Source organism: Daucus carota, chromosome 7, assembly GCF_001625215.2.
Source record: "Daucus carota subsp. sativus chromosome 7, DH1 v3.0, whole genome shotgun sequence".
NCBI lineage: Eukaryota > Viridiplantae > Streptophyta > Magnoliopsida > Apiales > Apiaceae > Daucus > Daucus carota.
This window is the reverse complement of record NC_030387.2, coordinates 22,162,986-22,180,010: the sequence shown is the minus strand read 5'-3', so window position 1 is coordinate 22,180,010 and position 17,025 is coordinate 22,162,986. Positions and strand designations below refer to the sequence as shown.

At 35.2% G+C, this 17,025-nt stretch overlaps 2 protein-coding genes across 8 annotated transcripts; both read right to left on the bottom strand.

Annotated features, from left to right (window-relative positions):
* Positions 1–611: 611 nt before the first annotated feature.
* On the bottom strand, positions 612–5,949 carry LOC108193967 (uncharacterized). Its single transcript, XM_017360832.2, has 6 exons — positions 5,800–5,949; positions 5,135–5,332; positions 2,260–2,623; positions 1,815–1,885; positions 1,082–1,180; positions 612–1,003 (listed from the first exon to the last, which is right to left on the bottom strand). The coding sequence occupies exons 1-6, from the start codon at positions 5,863–5,865 to the stop codon at positions 884–886; spliced, it is 918 nt and encodes a 305-aa protein (XP_017216321.1). The 5' UTR covers positions 5,866–5,949; the 3' UTR covers positions 612–883.
* A 1,273-nt stretch (positions 5,950–7,222) lies between these two features.
* LOC108193481 (protein MEI2-like 4) lies at positions 7,223–16,659 on the bottom strand. 7 transcript variants are annotated; one of them, XM_064081740.1, is made up of 15 exons: positions 16,239–16,659; positions 15,189–15,253; positions 15,026–15,071; positions 13,970–14,062; positions 13,109–13,497; positions 12,843–13,001; positions 11,824–11,940; positions 11,604–11,743; positions 11,200–11,282; positions 10,822–11,109; positions 9,585–10,260; positions 8,710–8,794; positions 8,528–8,596; positions 8,248–8,427; positions 7,223–7,775 (listed from the first exon to the last, which is right to left on the bottom strand). In XM_064081740.1, the coding sequence occupies exons 2-15, from the start codon at positions 15,228–15,230 to the stop codon at positions 7,620–7,622; spliced, it is 2,523 nt and encodes an 840-aa protein (XP_063937810.1). In that variant the 5' UTR covers positions 15,231–15,253; positions 16,239–16,659; the 3' UTR covers positions 7,223–7,619. The 7 variants fall into 7 exon arrangements, with proteins under 7 accessions (XP_063937810.1, XP_017215640.1, XP_063937807.1 ...); XM_017360151.2 differs by having other exon boundaries at positions 11,194–11,282; positions 13,970–14,071; positions 16,239–16,376; XM_064081737.1 differs by having other exon boundaries at positions 9,585–10,257; positions 11,194–11,282; positions 13,970–14,071; positions 16,239–16,376.
* Between the last annotated feature and the right edge of the window lie 366 nt (positions 16,660–17,025).

Genomic DNA, 17,025 nt, shown 5'->3' with positions numbered 1-17,025 from the left:
CAAATTTACTTGATTCATAGTATTGTATTCGAAAAATATTTGAAATTTTCTCTAATTGAGGTTATTTTTCAGAAATATGTTACTCCCTTCATCCTAAATTAAATTCACGTTGATTTTATGCACTTGACAATATAGCTACATAATTTATATTTTTTAAGTTTCTTACTTAAATTTTCATTTACACGAAAAAGATTTTAAAAATATTATTTAACCATGCTGTCAATACTATGCCCAAAGTTACATGTTCATCTAACAAAGGACGGAAATCATACTTATTTCCGAAAAATAACTTATAGCTGCCTATTTTTTCTAAAAGTAATACTTGTTTAAGCAAATCATAATATTTAAAACTCTTCAAATACTTAATTTCATAAAATAATGTCAAGTAAAAATTAGGCAAATTATCCTCAATTTGCATTCGTTTTTTCCTTTTTTTCATTTGCTCTCAGTATTCACTTTAAATTAGGAAAATTAGGAATCTGTTCTCCAGCTATAAAAAGGATGTCACTAGATTGTAATTCCGTGCAAACGAGCTCAGACTTTCTATACAACTCTTTACTATGAAATGAAGGAACTTACAAAATTGTAATGCTGATCATTCCTGGGAAACATTATCAAAATATGGAGAAGTCATCATATCAGATAATCCGTTATCCGTGTAACCAGAATATGCAGCAGCATCTTTACATGTGTGCGTACAGAGTGAACATATTTACAATTAGTGCATGAGTCTACAAAAGCTTATACTAATCTCACAAGTAACATGAACATGGATCCTGTAGAGGCTTACCTGAGCAACTACATTTTGCTATTCTTTCTCTGTCTTTTATACCCTTTTATCAAGAATAACTGTCCAACCATATTATGCTATTCTTTCTGTCTTTTATTCCCTTTTATCAAGATTGTCTGTATAATTTCTCTGTTCAAGTTTCTCAACTACAAGCTTCTTCTCCTCTTCTGGCAGAGAATTGAACATGAAGACCGACTTATCACCGATATCATCCTTTAACAGCAAACTGATTCTATAAGATTCGACATTAATCTATTTGTTAAGAATATCTGAAATAAATGAAAATTTTACCTTGATTGGCTGAGTGAACTTCCGCCCGGCAAAAATCACAAACAGAGCCGTCCACAGACCAAGTAAAGAAATCTTAAGTCCATCATCCATTAGACCTGTCTGTATTTTCAAAATAATACCTTAGTTAGAAAAGGAAGCATTGACGGCTCAATAGTTTACCATCTCAGATTCCAGAAATAGCTGTACAATTTTCTGTGTAGTATGTGCAAGAAGTAAATATATACTTCATTCAGAACATACAATAAATGGTCTTCATATTATATCACGTGATTACTAGAACTCCAAGTTGATTGAGCATTGCTGTAAACATCATATAGATTAAAAGGCAAAACTGTTTAGATAAATACACATTGTAATTGTGCATCTCAAAGTCCAAAATGGAGGAAGAACCTTTTCCAATGCACGCATAGATAACGAAGTACTGAAAAATGCTCACAGTTTAATAAAAAACTTTGGCAATTTCTTTTGTTCAAATCAAACAAAAATCATTTATAAATCAAAAGAGGGTTTATTGTGTATTAACTACTAAGCTTGTGGTCAGGTTTTTATTACATGAGAGGTCTCAAATTGCTTCCTTTTAGCAGATTGGCCTAGTTTTTTGATCAAATTCCTATCAAAGTGTTCAATCTTTATGTCCTTTAATTTGGCAATGCAAAAGAACTTCACACTAAATGCTCCCAGGTTCATCATATACTCAAGAAACGGAAGGCTTGCGTATGAAAATTAGAATTACCAAGTGCCCAAGAAGAACTGCAGGAACTACAAATGTGAGAATTCCAGCTTCCAACTTTCCATAGCAAAGCCCTGATTCATTGATGAAGAATCAAATTAGTACTCGATGTGAGAGAAAAACATCAGCAAAACCTAGATTGATATAGCCACAGCACATAATTTTTTTAAAGCACATATTTGATAGCCCATTATTTAAGACACTCAACCTGCTATGAAGTTGAATAATATTTAGAACTATGTCTATTTTTTAATTATAAGCTTTGTTGATGAATAATTGAACTATATATATATAGCATATTCTAATACTTCAGGGAAAAATATAAGTTTATTGCATTAGTTGAGGAAGAAAAAAAACCATCCCCTCCTGATGAAAAAAAAAACAACATATGCCATCATTATTATAAAATAAAAAAACAAGCACACAAAGAGAGTGAGAGTAAAATTACCTTCCTTAAATACAAGCCCTGTAAATGCAGCAAAGAGTGGACCAACGAGCCAGACAGCAGTTGGGTGGTCAGCTACATATTGTACCAAGTTCTGACCAGCTGGTTCAGCAAGGGTGAAACTGGTGGCTAAAGATCCTAAAACACCAAGGCCCCAAAATAGTTGAAGAGTGCGCTTAATCTCAGTTACATAGATGTGGATCAGAAACAAGGATAGTCCTAAACCAGCAGCACATAGTGCATAGAGAAAATCATAATTTGATTTTATCAGATCAGTGAGGAAGGAATGGTCAGGCAGGAAAGCTGTGGAAGCGGCAAACACAAAGGAGGCAGCAGCAGTGACCAAACCTGATCTATATAAGATAACCTGCAGAACAGGAAAAGACTGAATTAATGCGAGGCACTTAAGTTGTGTATATAGAAATATGATTACATGCTATGTTACCCGGAGTCGGGTATGGGTGTCAGTCACGGGTGCGGATCCAAGTATCAGATTTGTAGTCTTAAAAGAAATTAGGATTTGTGAATTAATAGGGATCCGAAATTGGGCACGTCTTTGTGTTTGTGTTTTTGTTTGTTTGCTCTGGTCTTTGTATACCCCCAATTCAATGGTTTACCCCAATTCAAATCCCTAATTTGTCATTGTCATGTTTTAGGCATATACTTTGTTCACATTCTATTTGTTAGTATTTCCCAACAACTAGCCATGTTCATTTCTGTAATGTGCTTGTAATTGTGCATTATTATTTTCATATATGTTGTTTTATGTTTAATTTCGAGTAGATTGCTTTTGTGGTTTTTTATGATTAGTTGCTTCCATTGTGTTGTGCACTCTATTCCGAGTTGTCCGAGCTTAGAATCACAGTAATCTCAGTTCAAAATTCAGACCTTTAGTATTTTCTACATCTGAGGTGTTTGTTTGATCTGTACTTGCAGATCTGCTCTTAGTTTGTTCAATTCTAAACTGCTTATTCAGTCGTGTTTTGACCTAATAAGTGTCATTAGTTGCTGTTAATGAAGAAAACCACAAAAAAAATACTCCCTCCATCCCAATTTAGATGAGCCTTTTGCTCATTTCACACATATTAAGGAGTATTAAATGATTCATCTTTTTTCCATCTATGCCCTTATTTATTGTGTTGACTTTATATAGTATTAGTAAGATGTTACATTGGAAATGATAAATAAGAAAGGGTAAGGATGGAAGATTGGTGATAAATGTGCATTGAAAAGAGAGAGGCTCAACTATTTTGGGATAAATTTTTTTGTCAAAAGGATCATCTAATTTGGGATGGAGGGAGTATTAGGTTAAACTCTGTTTTTAGAGCTTTACAGTTAATATTGTGCTGTTTTGGTGTGATCTGGATCTATTATTGCATCTGAGAAGTAATTGAGGTTGTGAATTGTAAGGAGTTGTTGTAGCTGTGTGGGGACAAGTTAAGGTTGTGATTTTTGAATTTTAGTGATCCGATGTGTATTAGTAGTTGTGCACTCCAGGTGTTTGATGTAATGTAGTGAGTAGAGCTGTGAAGAGTGAGGTTGTTGATTGAGTTGTGCATCTGCGTACGAAAGTATACCTAGTCGGCTGTTGAAGTGATTGCAGAAACTAACAAGATTTTTTTTATTTTTGTTTCTATTAAACAGCTGCTGGAGTTCTATACAGAGGTCAAAAGACTCAAAACTGCATTCAAAGATCTTTTTGCTGATTAAAGTTCGGGTCAACGTCCAAGGGCAGACATCAATCCAAGGGCAGTGACATGGCCATCGATAACCTGTCCAAGGGCAGTAACATGTCCCTTGATGATTATTGATTAGTAATTGCTAGCAGGTGGTTTGTGGACAATTACTGGTGGATTTCATTAGTTTCATGACCCCTCCTTTCAGAACAGTTGTAATTTGTTTGAATGTCTTGAATATTTTTGTAATATGTTTGAATATTTGTGTAATTTGTTTCAACTTATTGTATTGCTGCCATGAACTTTAATTTGTGATGCTCGTTGTGCTACTCTAGTTCAAGGGTAATGTATGATAGTTTGTGAAAATTAAGAGAGAGTTGTCTTAGTCTGTGTGACTCAGAATATTCTGGAAATCTGTTATAGTTATACAGTTTAGCTTTTGATTGATTTTTTTTTTTCCAAACGAGGTCTTTAATTTATTAGTTTGTACTAGATGCATTACCTTTACTCGTATTGGTAATCCTTTGGCAAGGTTAACTTGCTAATATTGTTTTTTTATGCAAGAGTATATTTAAAGTCTAGAAGAGTAATTTCAATTTAAAGTTACATAACACTAGTTATAACAATTGTGCAAGCTTGAGGATGTCATGATTTTAACCCCTCTTTGTAACTCTATGGCTCTCTCTCCGGCTCCAACTTCCAAGCAAAGGTAGTGGAGTCGTTACAATAATACAAAAAAATCATATACAATTGAACCCGTTGACGTTTTATTCTTTTCGTAACATGATAGCAGGCTTAACAGTTACATGATGTTTTTAGTTACATGATAGCAGGCTTAGCAGTTGTGTATTCTTTTCGTGTGAGGCTGGTTCAGGTGTTTCTTCAGACCCCAATCATAGTTTTATTATTGGCTTGATATAAATATCAGTCGGTAATCTATTCATAAGTTTATTTTCCGATGACTACATCGTTGTTTTATTCCACTTTATCTTGCGAGAGAAGTAAAACAAACCCTAATAAGCCCCATCCCCTCATCAGGTATTACGAGCCAACATACTGATATACTTTTTGATTTACATAATTTGTTTGCAGCCAATCGAGACAAAAGCACAATCTATATTGAATTGACGTATTCCCAATCGTAAACAGAGTTAATGAATAATAAAAATGAGCGAAACAGAAGGTGTAAAGTGCGAGCGTACCTCGCGAACGTCGGAGGAATCAACAGACCAAGGGCCATAGAAGCCTTGATAAATCTGCTGCGAAGAGGAATCAGCATCAACATCAGCAGCCTGGCACCTAATCTCTAACCGCTTCTTCTTGGATGAAGATGAAGAAGAAGAAGAAGAAGCTGGTGATTGTAATAACAAAAATGAACGCAAAGGCCTATGAGATTGAGAGGGGTGTATTGGATTGGGATTTTAAAGCATTTTTTTGCATTCATGAAATCCGAGGGTATTCGATTGGGATTGTTTGAAATCCATTAAAATCTTGAGGTATTCAATTGGGATTTTAAATTATGCTACAAAATCTGATGGTATTCAATTGGGATTTTAAATTATGCTTTAAAATCCGAGGGTATTCGATTGGGATTGTTTGAAATCCATTAAAATCTGATGGTATTCAAATGCTGATGGATTTTTTTTCATTTCATAAAATGATGGATTTTGTGGCATTCTTCAGTGTATTTTAAGTTTTTTGAAATCCCACCAAATTCAATGGGATTTTGAAGCATTGTACCTAAATCCTATCAACTCTGCGACATTTCGTCAAGAATCCGCACAAAATCAAAATCCCATACAATCCATTAAAATCTATAAACTAAAAACAATGCATTAAAATCCCAATCGAATACACCCCCGTGAGATTGAGAGAGTGGTAGTGGCAATTGTTGTAATTTTGGACATGCCATGAGTATTTGTATGGCCGCCATGCTCCGATAATCTCTCAGCTCAAGCTTTGGCTTTACTTTTTACTCCCGCGTTTTCCTTTTCTTTTGACGCTCAAAGAGTTAAAGTTATTAAGATCATTATTATTGGAAGCATTTTAATAGGATTTTAGTTTTTTATTTATTAAAATATTTAATTATTATATATTTATTGCAGCTTAATACTCCCCTCCCTTCGTTCTAAAACCGCGTAATTATTTAAAATATAAAATTTTATTTACAAAAAGGGTTTTTTAAAAATAAATTATAAAAAAAAACGATCATACGTGTAACATTAAGTGGATCATCTAATTTGGAATCAATGAATATTTTCGTTTTAAAAAAGAAGTAAATAACACAAAATGATACAAAAATAAATAAAGAAATGATTAATTAATAGCAGGAAATCAATGCTTGGATCTAGAGATGTGCATGGTGCGGTTTGCACCTAAAACCGCAACCGGAACCACGAGGTGCAGTTTCTAAAATTCAAAATCAAAACCGCATCAAATGTCATTGGTGCGGTTCGGTTTATAAAATTATCGGTTTTGATTTTATAGGGTGCGGTTTGGTTTTCAAGCCGTGAGGAGTTTGAAAAATATTGATTTTTAACAAGTTCATAATAAATATGTCAAAAGTAGTAATATAATTAAATAACGAACAGTTACATCATAGCAAGCTACCATTTTTATATATACAATGTTTTCCCCTTAACATAGCAGCAAACATTTATGATATACCAATTACAACCAGACCCCTACAGTGCGACAGTGCGTACACTGAAGTTCACTTCTAACAATACTACTTCTTTAACATTGATTCTGTATAAAAATTTATTTACTTGTAAAATATAGTTGTAAGAGATAATGTCTTTGTACATTCTCCATGGTATGTGATTCTGCAGGTGGCTATCAATGAGAGTTGCATCTTAATTAGTAGTAGTTTAATCAGGCTTTTAGATTGAGATTTATAAATTCAGACATGACAAATAACTCACAAACATGCATTATACTCTTGTTAGATCAACTAATATACATAATTATATATTTTATAATATATACATATATATAATATAATTTATATATTATATTTCAATATATACAATAAATAAATAATTATAAATATTATTGCGGTTCGGTTCCGTTTGTATTCGGCTTTAAAATTTTGAAAACCAAAGCCACAACCAAAGTATCGGTGCGGTTTTTATTCGGTTCGGTTTCTATTTGATGCGGTTTCATACGATTTTTGCAGTTTTTTGGTTCGGTTTCGGTTTGCGATTCGGTTTCTGCTCATCCCTACTTGGATCAGCACCGCCGCTTAACAAAGTTGAGGTGGCAGCAGAAAATACAATGCAATATATAGCTGGACATCAACTCAAATTTCTCATTTCTCATATGAATAATAATGTATCCAGTGAAATGTGACTGATCTCTTGGCAGTAAGAAAATCAGAGAGCAAACAAGAAACAGCGGAAACACAAAGAAAAAAAGATGAAAAAATGCCGGGAAAGGAACAGAAGAAGCCTCCTCTGTACAGTTTACCACTTGAAGACTGTCTGTCATGTTGGTTCCATATTTCCTCCAAGAGTGTCCAAAATTTGGAGCCCGGTTTGTCAAGCATACTGGAAAAGGCTTTTCAGAAACATCAAAACTGGATTATATAGTTACTCCCCAATGTACATAATATTTTCAGAGGGAGATCTTTGTTTTGTATCAGCTTGTCAAATTCTAAAATGGTTAGTTGGCATGAAAGTGGCTTGGTTAATCCGCGTTTCTTGAGGAACGTGAAGAAGAGTCCCTGCTTGATTCCTCTCCGTTGCTTGAGTACGCTGAGGTTTCTAAATGATTTTCATCGGTTGTGCCAGTTCTGTTTTTGGTAGATTTGGAACGAACACTCACGCCCATAGGAAATGGCACCTGAAACAAAACAAGCGGTGGAGGAGGCCAAAAATATTATTCCCTTGGCAGATTTCATTTGCTGTATACCTGTACTGGCTTTCAACATAGTATGGCCGGAATGTGCGTCTTAAGTGTTACTTTTAAGGTAAGGGGGCCAGGGAGGAACAACTCTATCTATGCCAACCCCTTCTAGTTTTGCCACAAACATAATTCATAAACAGATATTCGCCAGTATTCTCAGTCATCACACTATTATTATCAAGTCTTACATAAGAATTAATCAAATTTTATTTCATAAGTGCTGTCATTACTGTCTTAACTTCCGTCTGAAAAACTAATAGTGTTGTAGGAACTTCCAATTCAAATATATTGTAAAATAAGAAACGTATCTATCTTTGAATATGTAACAAACAGAATGAGTACACATAACCAATTTGGAAAAGTAACAATTATGGAAGTATAAAATCATTGAGTTCGCTGATTGTCATACCTGATCACCTGCATTAGGTCCTTCAGTATTAAAAAGAATTGGCCGGCAGCGCTTATCCTCATTCATTAAGCTTGAATTCTGAAAGTGGGCAATAAGGGAAGCTTTTCCCTGTATGCGCGCATAAGCTAATGATGCCACCTTTTCACTGTTGAATTTTTCCCATTTCTTCCCATTGAATGCCTGTCAATATTATATTCTTTTTATAGAATTACCATTTACATGTTTCTAATTGTTTATCAGATGAAAAAAAATTCCTATGCAATAATATGATCCGTCAAACCTGAGAGAATGGGATTATCAAGGAAGGATCGGTCATGTTTATAAATGCATAGCCCACATTGCATTTATTCTGCGATTGAAGTGAAGCAAAACAGTTAGAATATGTCAGCACCATCTAACCACTGCCTCAACAGCTAAAAACTGAACTAGAAGCGACTGCACTGATAAGGAGAACACACTTGCCTTAAAATCAATGGGCAAGTAGATAAAATCATAAGTCCCCCGATGATGCTCATCTATTGCAGCCAAGAGCATTTTTGAAGTATATCTACATTTAACAGAATGTCATAATAGATGTCCAAAGAGTGCACACCAGAGTATGAAAAGAGAGCAAAGAAGAGCCTTTAAATAAAAAACAAATCAATAACAATACGCATGCATATCAAAGGAGAAAACTTCCATCACACTAGCACTGTGGCATATAACTACTTTGCTCAACAATTAATACTACTTGATTTCCAAGAAGTAAGCCAGTTTAGTTTCACTTAGTCTGGACAAGTTGGTAGATACTTACCATAAGAATTTGAACATTCGTTCAAATTTTACTCTAGATTACGTTCAAGATGGGATCACCCAGATGAGCTTTGTCAAATCATGCCAAATAATTTACTAGTAATAATGTGACTGTGACACTTAAGGTAATTGGCTAAACAATCTTCACAAATCATTTAGACTGTTTGTGTTTAGGAAGATAAGGTTTAAAGAACATAATGCAAAACCCGAGTCACACATGGAAGTGACAAACAATAATGGTTTTTAATATTAAAAGTCAATTAACTCTATTAGTATGAGACTTTTTGGGAATGGACAATATTATACTAACTTAGAGCTAAGGGCAGCCCAACAAGTGGCACCAGAGTCGAAGTTAAGAAGTTGATCTGGGATGTGGCATACAAATAAAGAAAAAGTCTAGACTTGGGCATATGTGGGTTCATTTTGATCTTTGAACCTTCATTAAGCTCTTTTTGATCCGGTGTGATTTATCTTCCATAATGAAAGGAATAACAATAGTTATGTGTGTGTGTGTGTCTACATACTTGAACATAATATATACATACTTGTTGGGAATGTTCTTGATCATAAGTGTTGTACGCTTGTCTTCACCACGGATTATGCGGTCAATGTCAAGCTCGTACTGTTTCTTACTGTCAGCCTGATTGGAAACTCCCTCATTTCGACGGCCCTTCATTCGTTCATGAGAAGAATTAAATGGACTCATTCGAGGATACATTTGACCACTGCTGAGAAACATCATAGAGCTCTGCTGTGGTGATTGCAGTACTTTTGAAGCAATTGGCAGATCGAAACAATTCCCGCCAAAACCCGGAAAGATGTCTGGAGAAACAAATTCTAGAGGATGCAGTGAGTTGCTGTTATTTCTCATATTTCCAAAAGGTCCTGGTTGAAAATATGAAGCATCAGGGGATTCCCCTGCATAAACAGGCCTTCTGTCCCAAAGAGAAGGATCAACAGATGGAGCCGATCCCACCTGATTGCTACTTATAGGTAAATTTGTATTCAACATATGATTCGGTGGTCTATGAAATGTGTGCATTTTTTGCAAGTGCTGAGGAGAAAAGATCCCATTAAGATTTGATGGGGAATTGGACCACATATGTTGGGAGATATCATTATTGCCGAACCCAACGCTGTGAAGCATAGATGAATTATTCCACATATAATGATGTGGTAGAGGAGGGACATAGCTCTCACTTCCAGTAGATGAAAAAACTACTGAAAATAAAAACACATATGAGTGAAATCAGAATATCAATACAAAGAGTTCTTGATAGCATTAGTTTTGAATTTCTCTAAAAGCTGTATAAGTCTTTTGATATCAGACTATCAGTATATAGTTTAACCAGTCAATGGACAGCAAAACTTTACATGCATGCTGGCTCTATATACCTTTGCTAACAATCCTCATTCAGTCCAACACTGCCACTGTGTTTAAGAGTTTTTTTTTTATGAGACAAAATAAAAGAAAGAGAAAATTTTAACTTCTTTTACTTGTTTGTGAGTGAGTTTTTAGAAGAAAGGGAAAGAAAATCTAAAGATTTAGAAGGAAACTTGTTATATATTTCTCCATAAAATTTTCTTCCCAATTCTGAAAAGATATAGAGATCAAAGATAATAATCAATTTTTCATTCTTTTCTTTACCGAACTCGGGAAGACAGTGTACAACCTTTCCCTTTTTGCCACTTTACAGAACTGCAGGTACTCTTATTGTTTTGATTACTCAACACTAACATTTAAAGCCATTGATCCTGGAAAACTGTAGGCAGTAGGATTACCAGATTCATCAGGGTGGTCTGGAAGGGAATGTGGATGGAAAATTGGTGCACTTGGAATTTCTAAGCTTCTCTTGCTCAACAAGTGACCAGAGTCAGTAATGCTGGACTGTAGTCCGAGTAATTCCGCTCTGATAGCAGAGGGTAAGTTGCTTGGAACACTGGACGATACCCCATGTTGAAATGCAATATCTTGGTATTGACTAACCGGGGATCCCGTTGAATAGTTAACACCCAGTCTATTGCTGTTCTCCATACTAAAAGATGTTATTTGCCCATGTGAAGCTAGTCCTGTAAGCAATCACGGAATGATGTCAGACAATCTTTGAATTGCTTGATTAGGAGAAGTATACATCATGAAAGTACTTATACTACCAAAACCTGTATTCACATCAAAGGAACTACTTTGTTGCAGATATGGACTGATATAATCTTGCTCGAGCTCACGAAATGACTGCATAAAACTGGAAACAAACGCATGGGTCACGAAAAAAGGAAACAAAATTTAGCAGTATAAGAAAGAGAATTAATTCATATGAAGGAAAATGAAGAAGAGCCAGAGAAAGTCCTTAAGGTCGATGGAAATAATTTAGGATTTTTTACAAAGCTTAGCCTAGCACATACCCCTCTCTTCTCGGTAGTAAGAGGTCAAGGGTTCAACTTTCAAGTAATATAAAATCTGTGTCTAGAATTATTCCAGTCTTGGTTTTAGGTGTTCTACTTTGATTTCTTTCAAGTGCAGGACAAAGAAAGATTGAAAAACAATTTATACTTTACAATCTTACCGCGTATTACCATCAGGATGTGTTAGTTCAGGCTTCCCTGCTAATTCTCTTCTGCTTAATGCATGATGAGCAGCCTCAGCGGCTCTAACATCATAGAAATCTATTAATTTGTGATGACACCTATGAGGAACATCACGAATCTGCACTACAGAAGCGATTAGCAAATTTCCTAACATACTAAATGCATTTTTTTTAAAGTCTATAGAGCGTGGAATATTACCTCCTTGATGTCTCCATATACACTAAACAGTTTTCGGAGTTCATCATTTGTCACAGCAAAATCAAGCTTAGAAATTGCAAGGGTACCTTGATTGCTATCTTCCTCAGAAGGGTTGCCCTTTCAATAGGGAAAAAACAATTGCACAATTGTCAGAATCAGCTTTTCATCTTAAATACATTTACAAACCATACCAGCATTTAAGTGCAAAAATTGTTAAAAAGTGCAAAAGTGACAAGCCGCCTTCGGTGCAAAATATTTCGGACAAGGTATCAATTTCTGTATCCATCCATGCTGGATGACTAATTGTTTCTTTCCTAGAAAGGCAGACTATTTAGTGTATGATTGCGGAGCCAAGCAATTACTGTGTACTCAAATCGAACTTTTAATAGAAATTGCAGATGCAGAATGTCATGCTTAGTAAGTAGACAAAATTCACTATTGTCTGACAGTACCCAAGTTGACTTCGTTAGCATGAACTACAAACTCGACAATAAGTTCGGCAGACAATCTTTTAAGATGGCAAACGATGCAACAGATGGTCAAAGAAGTCATTTCTAGTGCTGTGACTTGCTTGAATAAATCTAGCAACTGGAAGCACTTGCAAATAGTGCAGACCATCATCTGGAGATACTATCAAGATTCTCAAGATTTTCTCATATAAGATTCATTACGTTTGAGAAGACGAAAAACCAGCAATCCTAGTATGATAAGTCTTTGGTGGTGTTCCGGGTCAGAAAGAAAAGAAAAGGGGCAGGTTGTTTGTTTAAGTTTATCAAAAACTTTGGACTGCAGTGATTATAATAAAATAATACCCCCTCTGAAAAATATGAATCATGACTAATATAAATGTCTACAGCCTCTAACCGGTTTAGTTCATTACCTAACTGATTTTTTGACTGTATTAGATAGATCTTTGAACTGCTGTAAGGGAAAGAAGTAGGGGACTTGGAAGTAGCATATGCTAAAATTTATAATTTACAAGTTTGTTAAGTGGGGGAAATGCAAGTAGCAAAATATACCTTTGGAATCGAGAAATGTATGTCAAGCTTTTTATGCATCAGTGGCTTGTTTTGAAGTGCGTTCATAGCATTTTGGGCTGCTCGTAGATCATAATATGATATCATAACAAAGCCTCGATGTTTGCAAGCTGTATAGAGACTGCGAATGTCTCCATATTGCTGTAATTGAATTTGAACAAACAGGTCAGGTGAACCCTCATCAATATCACAATTTACCATTAACTATAAGGCACATAAAGGAATTCTGGTCACAAAAAGCAACATACACCAAAAACAGCTCGCAATTCAATATCTTCAACATTGATATTAATATTTCTCACGAATAGTGTTCTAGATGGGTTTTCCTCAGCAATAGAATTACTTGATCCCCCCAACCTGGCAGTTGAAATGTCACAACTTATTTGTTTTTCTCCCAAGTCCAACCCTCCACCACTACTGAAGAAGTCCAAATCTTCTATATCATCTCCATTACCAGGTCGAGTGATATAGTCAAAACCATCGGTCACCCCCAGAAGCAATTCATCGTCATTAGGAAGAAGATTCCCAATGGTTTGGGCTTCAATTTCTTCTGGTGACTCAAATGGTTCCTCTTCTTCGTACTCGGAAGTAGCAGGAACAAAATGGCCGTGTAGAGCATCACTGGGTGACAATGTCACTGCATTGATTACCAGGCATAAGAGTCTGAGAAATTATTATCGTGTGCAGTAGGAGAAGATAAATCAGTGTTTCAGTATCTGATTGCATCTGATAACATAGCATCAACAGCTATATATAACAGACTGAAGATCCATGATATTGAGGGTAGAAAGAATGTTTAAGAGAGATTATATAACAGATTTCACCAGTATATGAACATATGTAGTTAAGCATTGATCTAGTTTTCGAGACTCACTCTTTTGACTCAATAACTGTGACAGTGGGCTCAAAAGAGCCCATTTTCATAACAAGTACAGATCATATTAGCCTTCTTCCCATCTGTAAATTACAAGACTGGATTGTTATTTTATTTAAGTATTGATCCTCAATGATGGTCAAGAAGTTTGGGTACTCTCTCCAATCTGATTAAATGCTCATGTTAGTTTGCAGGTTTTAGACTAGGTGGATTCTGGGAATATCAATGTATTTACCCAAAGAAGAATCCGCAAACATTCGATAGTCCAGTGGTGATGAAGCAAATAGATTTTTCCCTGCTGCTTGTGACATTCCTTCTCCTTTTAAGCCTGATGAAACTAACATTTCAGTAAGAATAACAATGGTCAAAATATCAAGAGAGAACAAAAAATATTACTAGCGAAGCCAAATTAATGCAGTTTTTCATGCACAAGAAACTGATTACAAATGTTGCTATATTTGAAAAATTTACTGAAAAGGAAAAACGCAAGTGCACTTCAGACCATAAATTGTTCACCCAGCAAAACCCAAAACTATACTTGCACCGGAAGACATACTCATAATGCAATACTGTGTTGTTGTATTATTGCAGACCAAAAGATTACAGTTAGAATCTAATCAAATGTTATGCAAAATTGACTTCTAGATCTTTATTTTATACAAATGTTTGAATATGCAACTACACTATATGTACGCCCCCAACAATTGTAATGCCTTTGGATATGTTACCAAAGTGGGTGTCACTTTAAGGAAAAACCTGTCTCATCAGCACTCCCATATTTGAAGAAATGATACAATTAAATGTGTGAGTAGTCTTTCCCCCCCCTGCCTCTCTTCAGTTTTTAAGAAAAGACCTTATTTCCGCTCTAATTTTTATTTTAAAAAAAATAGTAACTGTTTCCAACATCTATTGACATTTCCAGAACCATAAATTTGATAATATAAATCAATGCTACAGATGGATTATATAAAGTACTTGCTGCTATCAATCTCATCCAACGTTCAAGAACTATATACTCTTTATTTTGTCTCGAGTACTTGTGTTGGATACTCGACACTTGGACATGGGTATGGATACTCAGACACTTATTTTAGGCCAAAAACATGAAAAATTTCATAATATTGCCAAGTCCGACACTCGGACACGTATCCATGTTGGACACTTTTAGCCGAGTCCGGGTAACATAGTTCAAGAATGTTATAGCATATATTTCAGTTGACACCAAGTTTATATTGAAAATAGATGTTAAGATGGGAACTATTATGGTCTAATGTGTAATATCATAACAGACCGTAGCTTTCAGGCATGCTATCCGTCTTCCAGAAGCCAACTTGTCGCTGCCAAGGGTAGAAAAAGAAAAAAATAAGCCACCACAAGACATTATAAAAGAGGAACTCCTATCTAAACGAGATGAATACACAGACAAGCAGTACATCATTAGGATAACACATTACCTCAGAAAAATATGATGACGGAGGCAAAGCATAGAGGTCCATGAACTCAGATGGCACTGTGGATCCTACATTCATTGACAAAGTCAAAAATTAAAGAGCTTCGTGTATGGCTATGGCAATAAATTATTGAACAAGCAAGCCACCCTAACAGATGAAATTATCAGCAAACATGAAAGATTTGGATGGGAGTAAAATGTACATACTGAGTTGGTTCTTTAACAAGTAAAAAAAAAAAAACAGGGAGGCCACAAGATTTCAGGAAAATGGAAAATGAAAATTAAAATCTAATACAAGATCACATTAAATTTATAAGAATGCAAAAACAAGCTAATAATGAATGAGGTAAACTATGATGCGTATAGTTGACATGTATAAAGGCATAGTATACTTTAGTATTAATCTAGCAAAAGGCAAGATAGAAGTAGTTGATCGCAACTCCAACAATGATTGGATCAAAGTGGAAATAGTAGTCAAAATTCACATAACATTGGACAACAATAGTTGGAGTTAATCATGATAGGAAAAAGCGATGTAAGACACACTTTTGTCAAGTGGATCCAGATCGATTGGGGAGTCGAAAAAAGACCAAAGGGAATGGAACAGTAGGCAGTTGTACAAAATATACTACTATCTTGCACATTCTGAAATTTGGAGTGAGATGCAAGAAATCATAGAAATCAAAACAGAAGGCAAGGAAATTGAGCACGTACCGACGACGAAAACAACAAGAAACAGAATCAGGAAACTGAATTGAGAGGCAGGATGATAGGAATAGGAGGAATGAAGGAAATGTATATATAAATAAACGGAAAGGAGGAAGGGGAGAATTGAAGCAAGGAAGGAGGAAATGAGAGAAACGAAGAAAAGGAATAGATTACGGCATAAGCTTGCCTTTCTGTGCCGTGCGCGCAACAACCTTCAAATACTAATTCCTTCCTTCCTTTCTGGATTATTATCATCTATCTATCTATATATTCTTTATTATTACCATTGCTACTACTAGTATTATTGCTTTCTGTTGAAATGATGATGAAATGATGATGATCATACCTTCTTCTCTTTCTTCTTCTTCTTATTTCTTCTTATTCTCTGTCTCTCTTATTTCTTCTCACTCTTTGTTTTTCTCACACATTGCACGTTAAGCTCCCTTTCTTCCTCCTCCTTGCATATTATGTATTAATATTATTATGAAGACTTTGATTCACAATCTCTGTTTTTATATAATTATGATTTTCTCTCTCAATTATTACTCGTCTCTGTCTGTCTGTCTTCCTCCTCCTCGGTCCAGTCGGAGTTGTCGGCGAACGAAGTCGGTTTCTCTGACGGGGAGATTCCGATCCTTCGCCCGCTTCCTCCGACACAGAATTAGAAAGAGCGGAGAGAGACAGAGAGACGAGAGAGATAGAGAAACAGAGGAGACAGAATAAGAGAGGGGGAGGGAATAAGGGAGGAATATTAGAAGGAAACAACAACTAGAATTTTCTTCTGTTGGTTCTATATTTAGAAGAGAGAGCATGTGTAAGGTTTCTGTAATACATTATAGAGATGCCACCACATGTAACTTCACATCAATTTGAGATGGATATCATGCATATGCATGCCATGTTGATGTAGTATCATGCATTTATGCTATATCTATCTATACTATTATATTTATACAGAAACATTAAAAGTTTGATTGGTCGGTACTTGGACCCGATACTTGGGCCAAAATACAGACGTATCTATCTAATGAGCTATTTTTTTAACTAAAAAATTCAATCTTCAAAAAAAACTCAATCTTCTAAAATAACATCGACCAACATAATAATTACATTTTTTAACTAAGTTGGTCGAT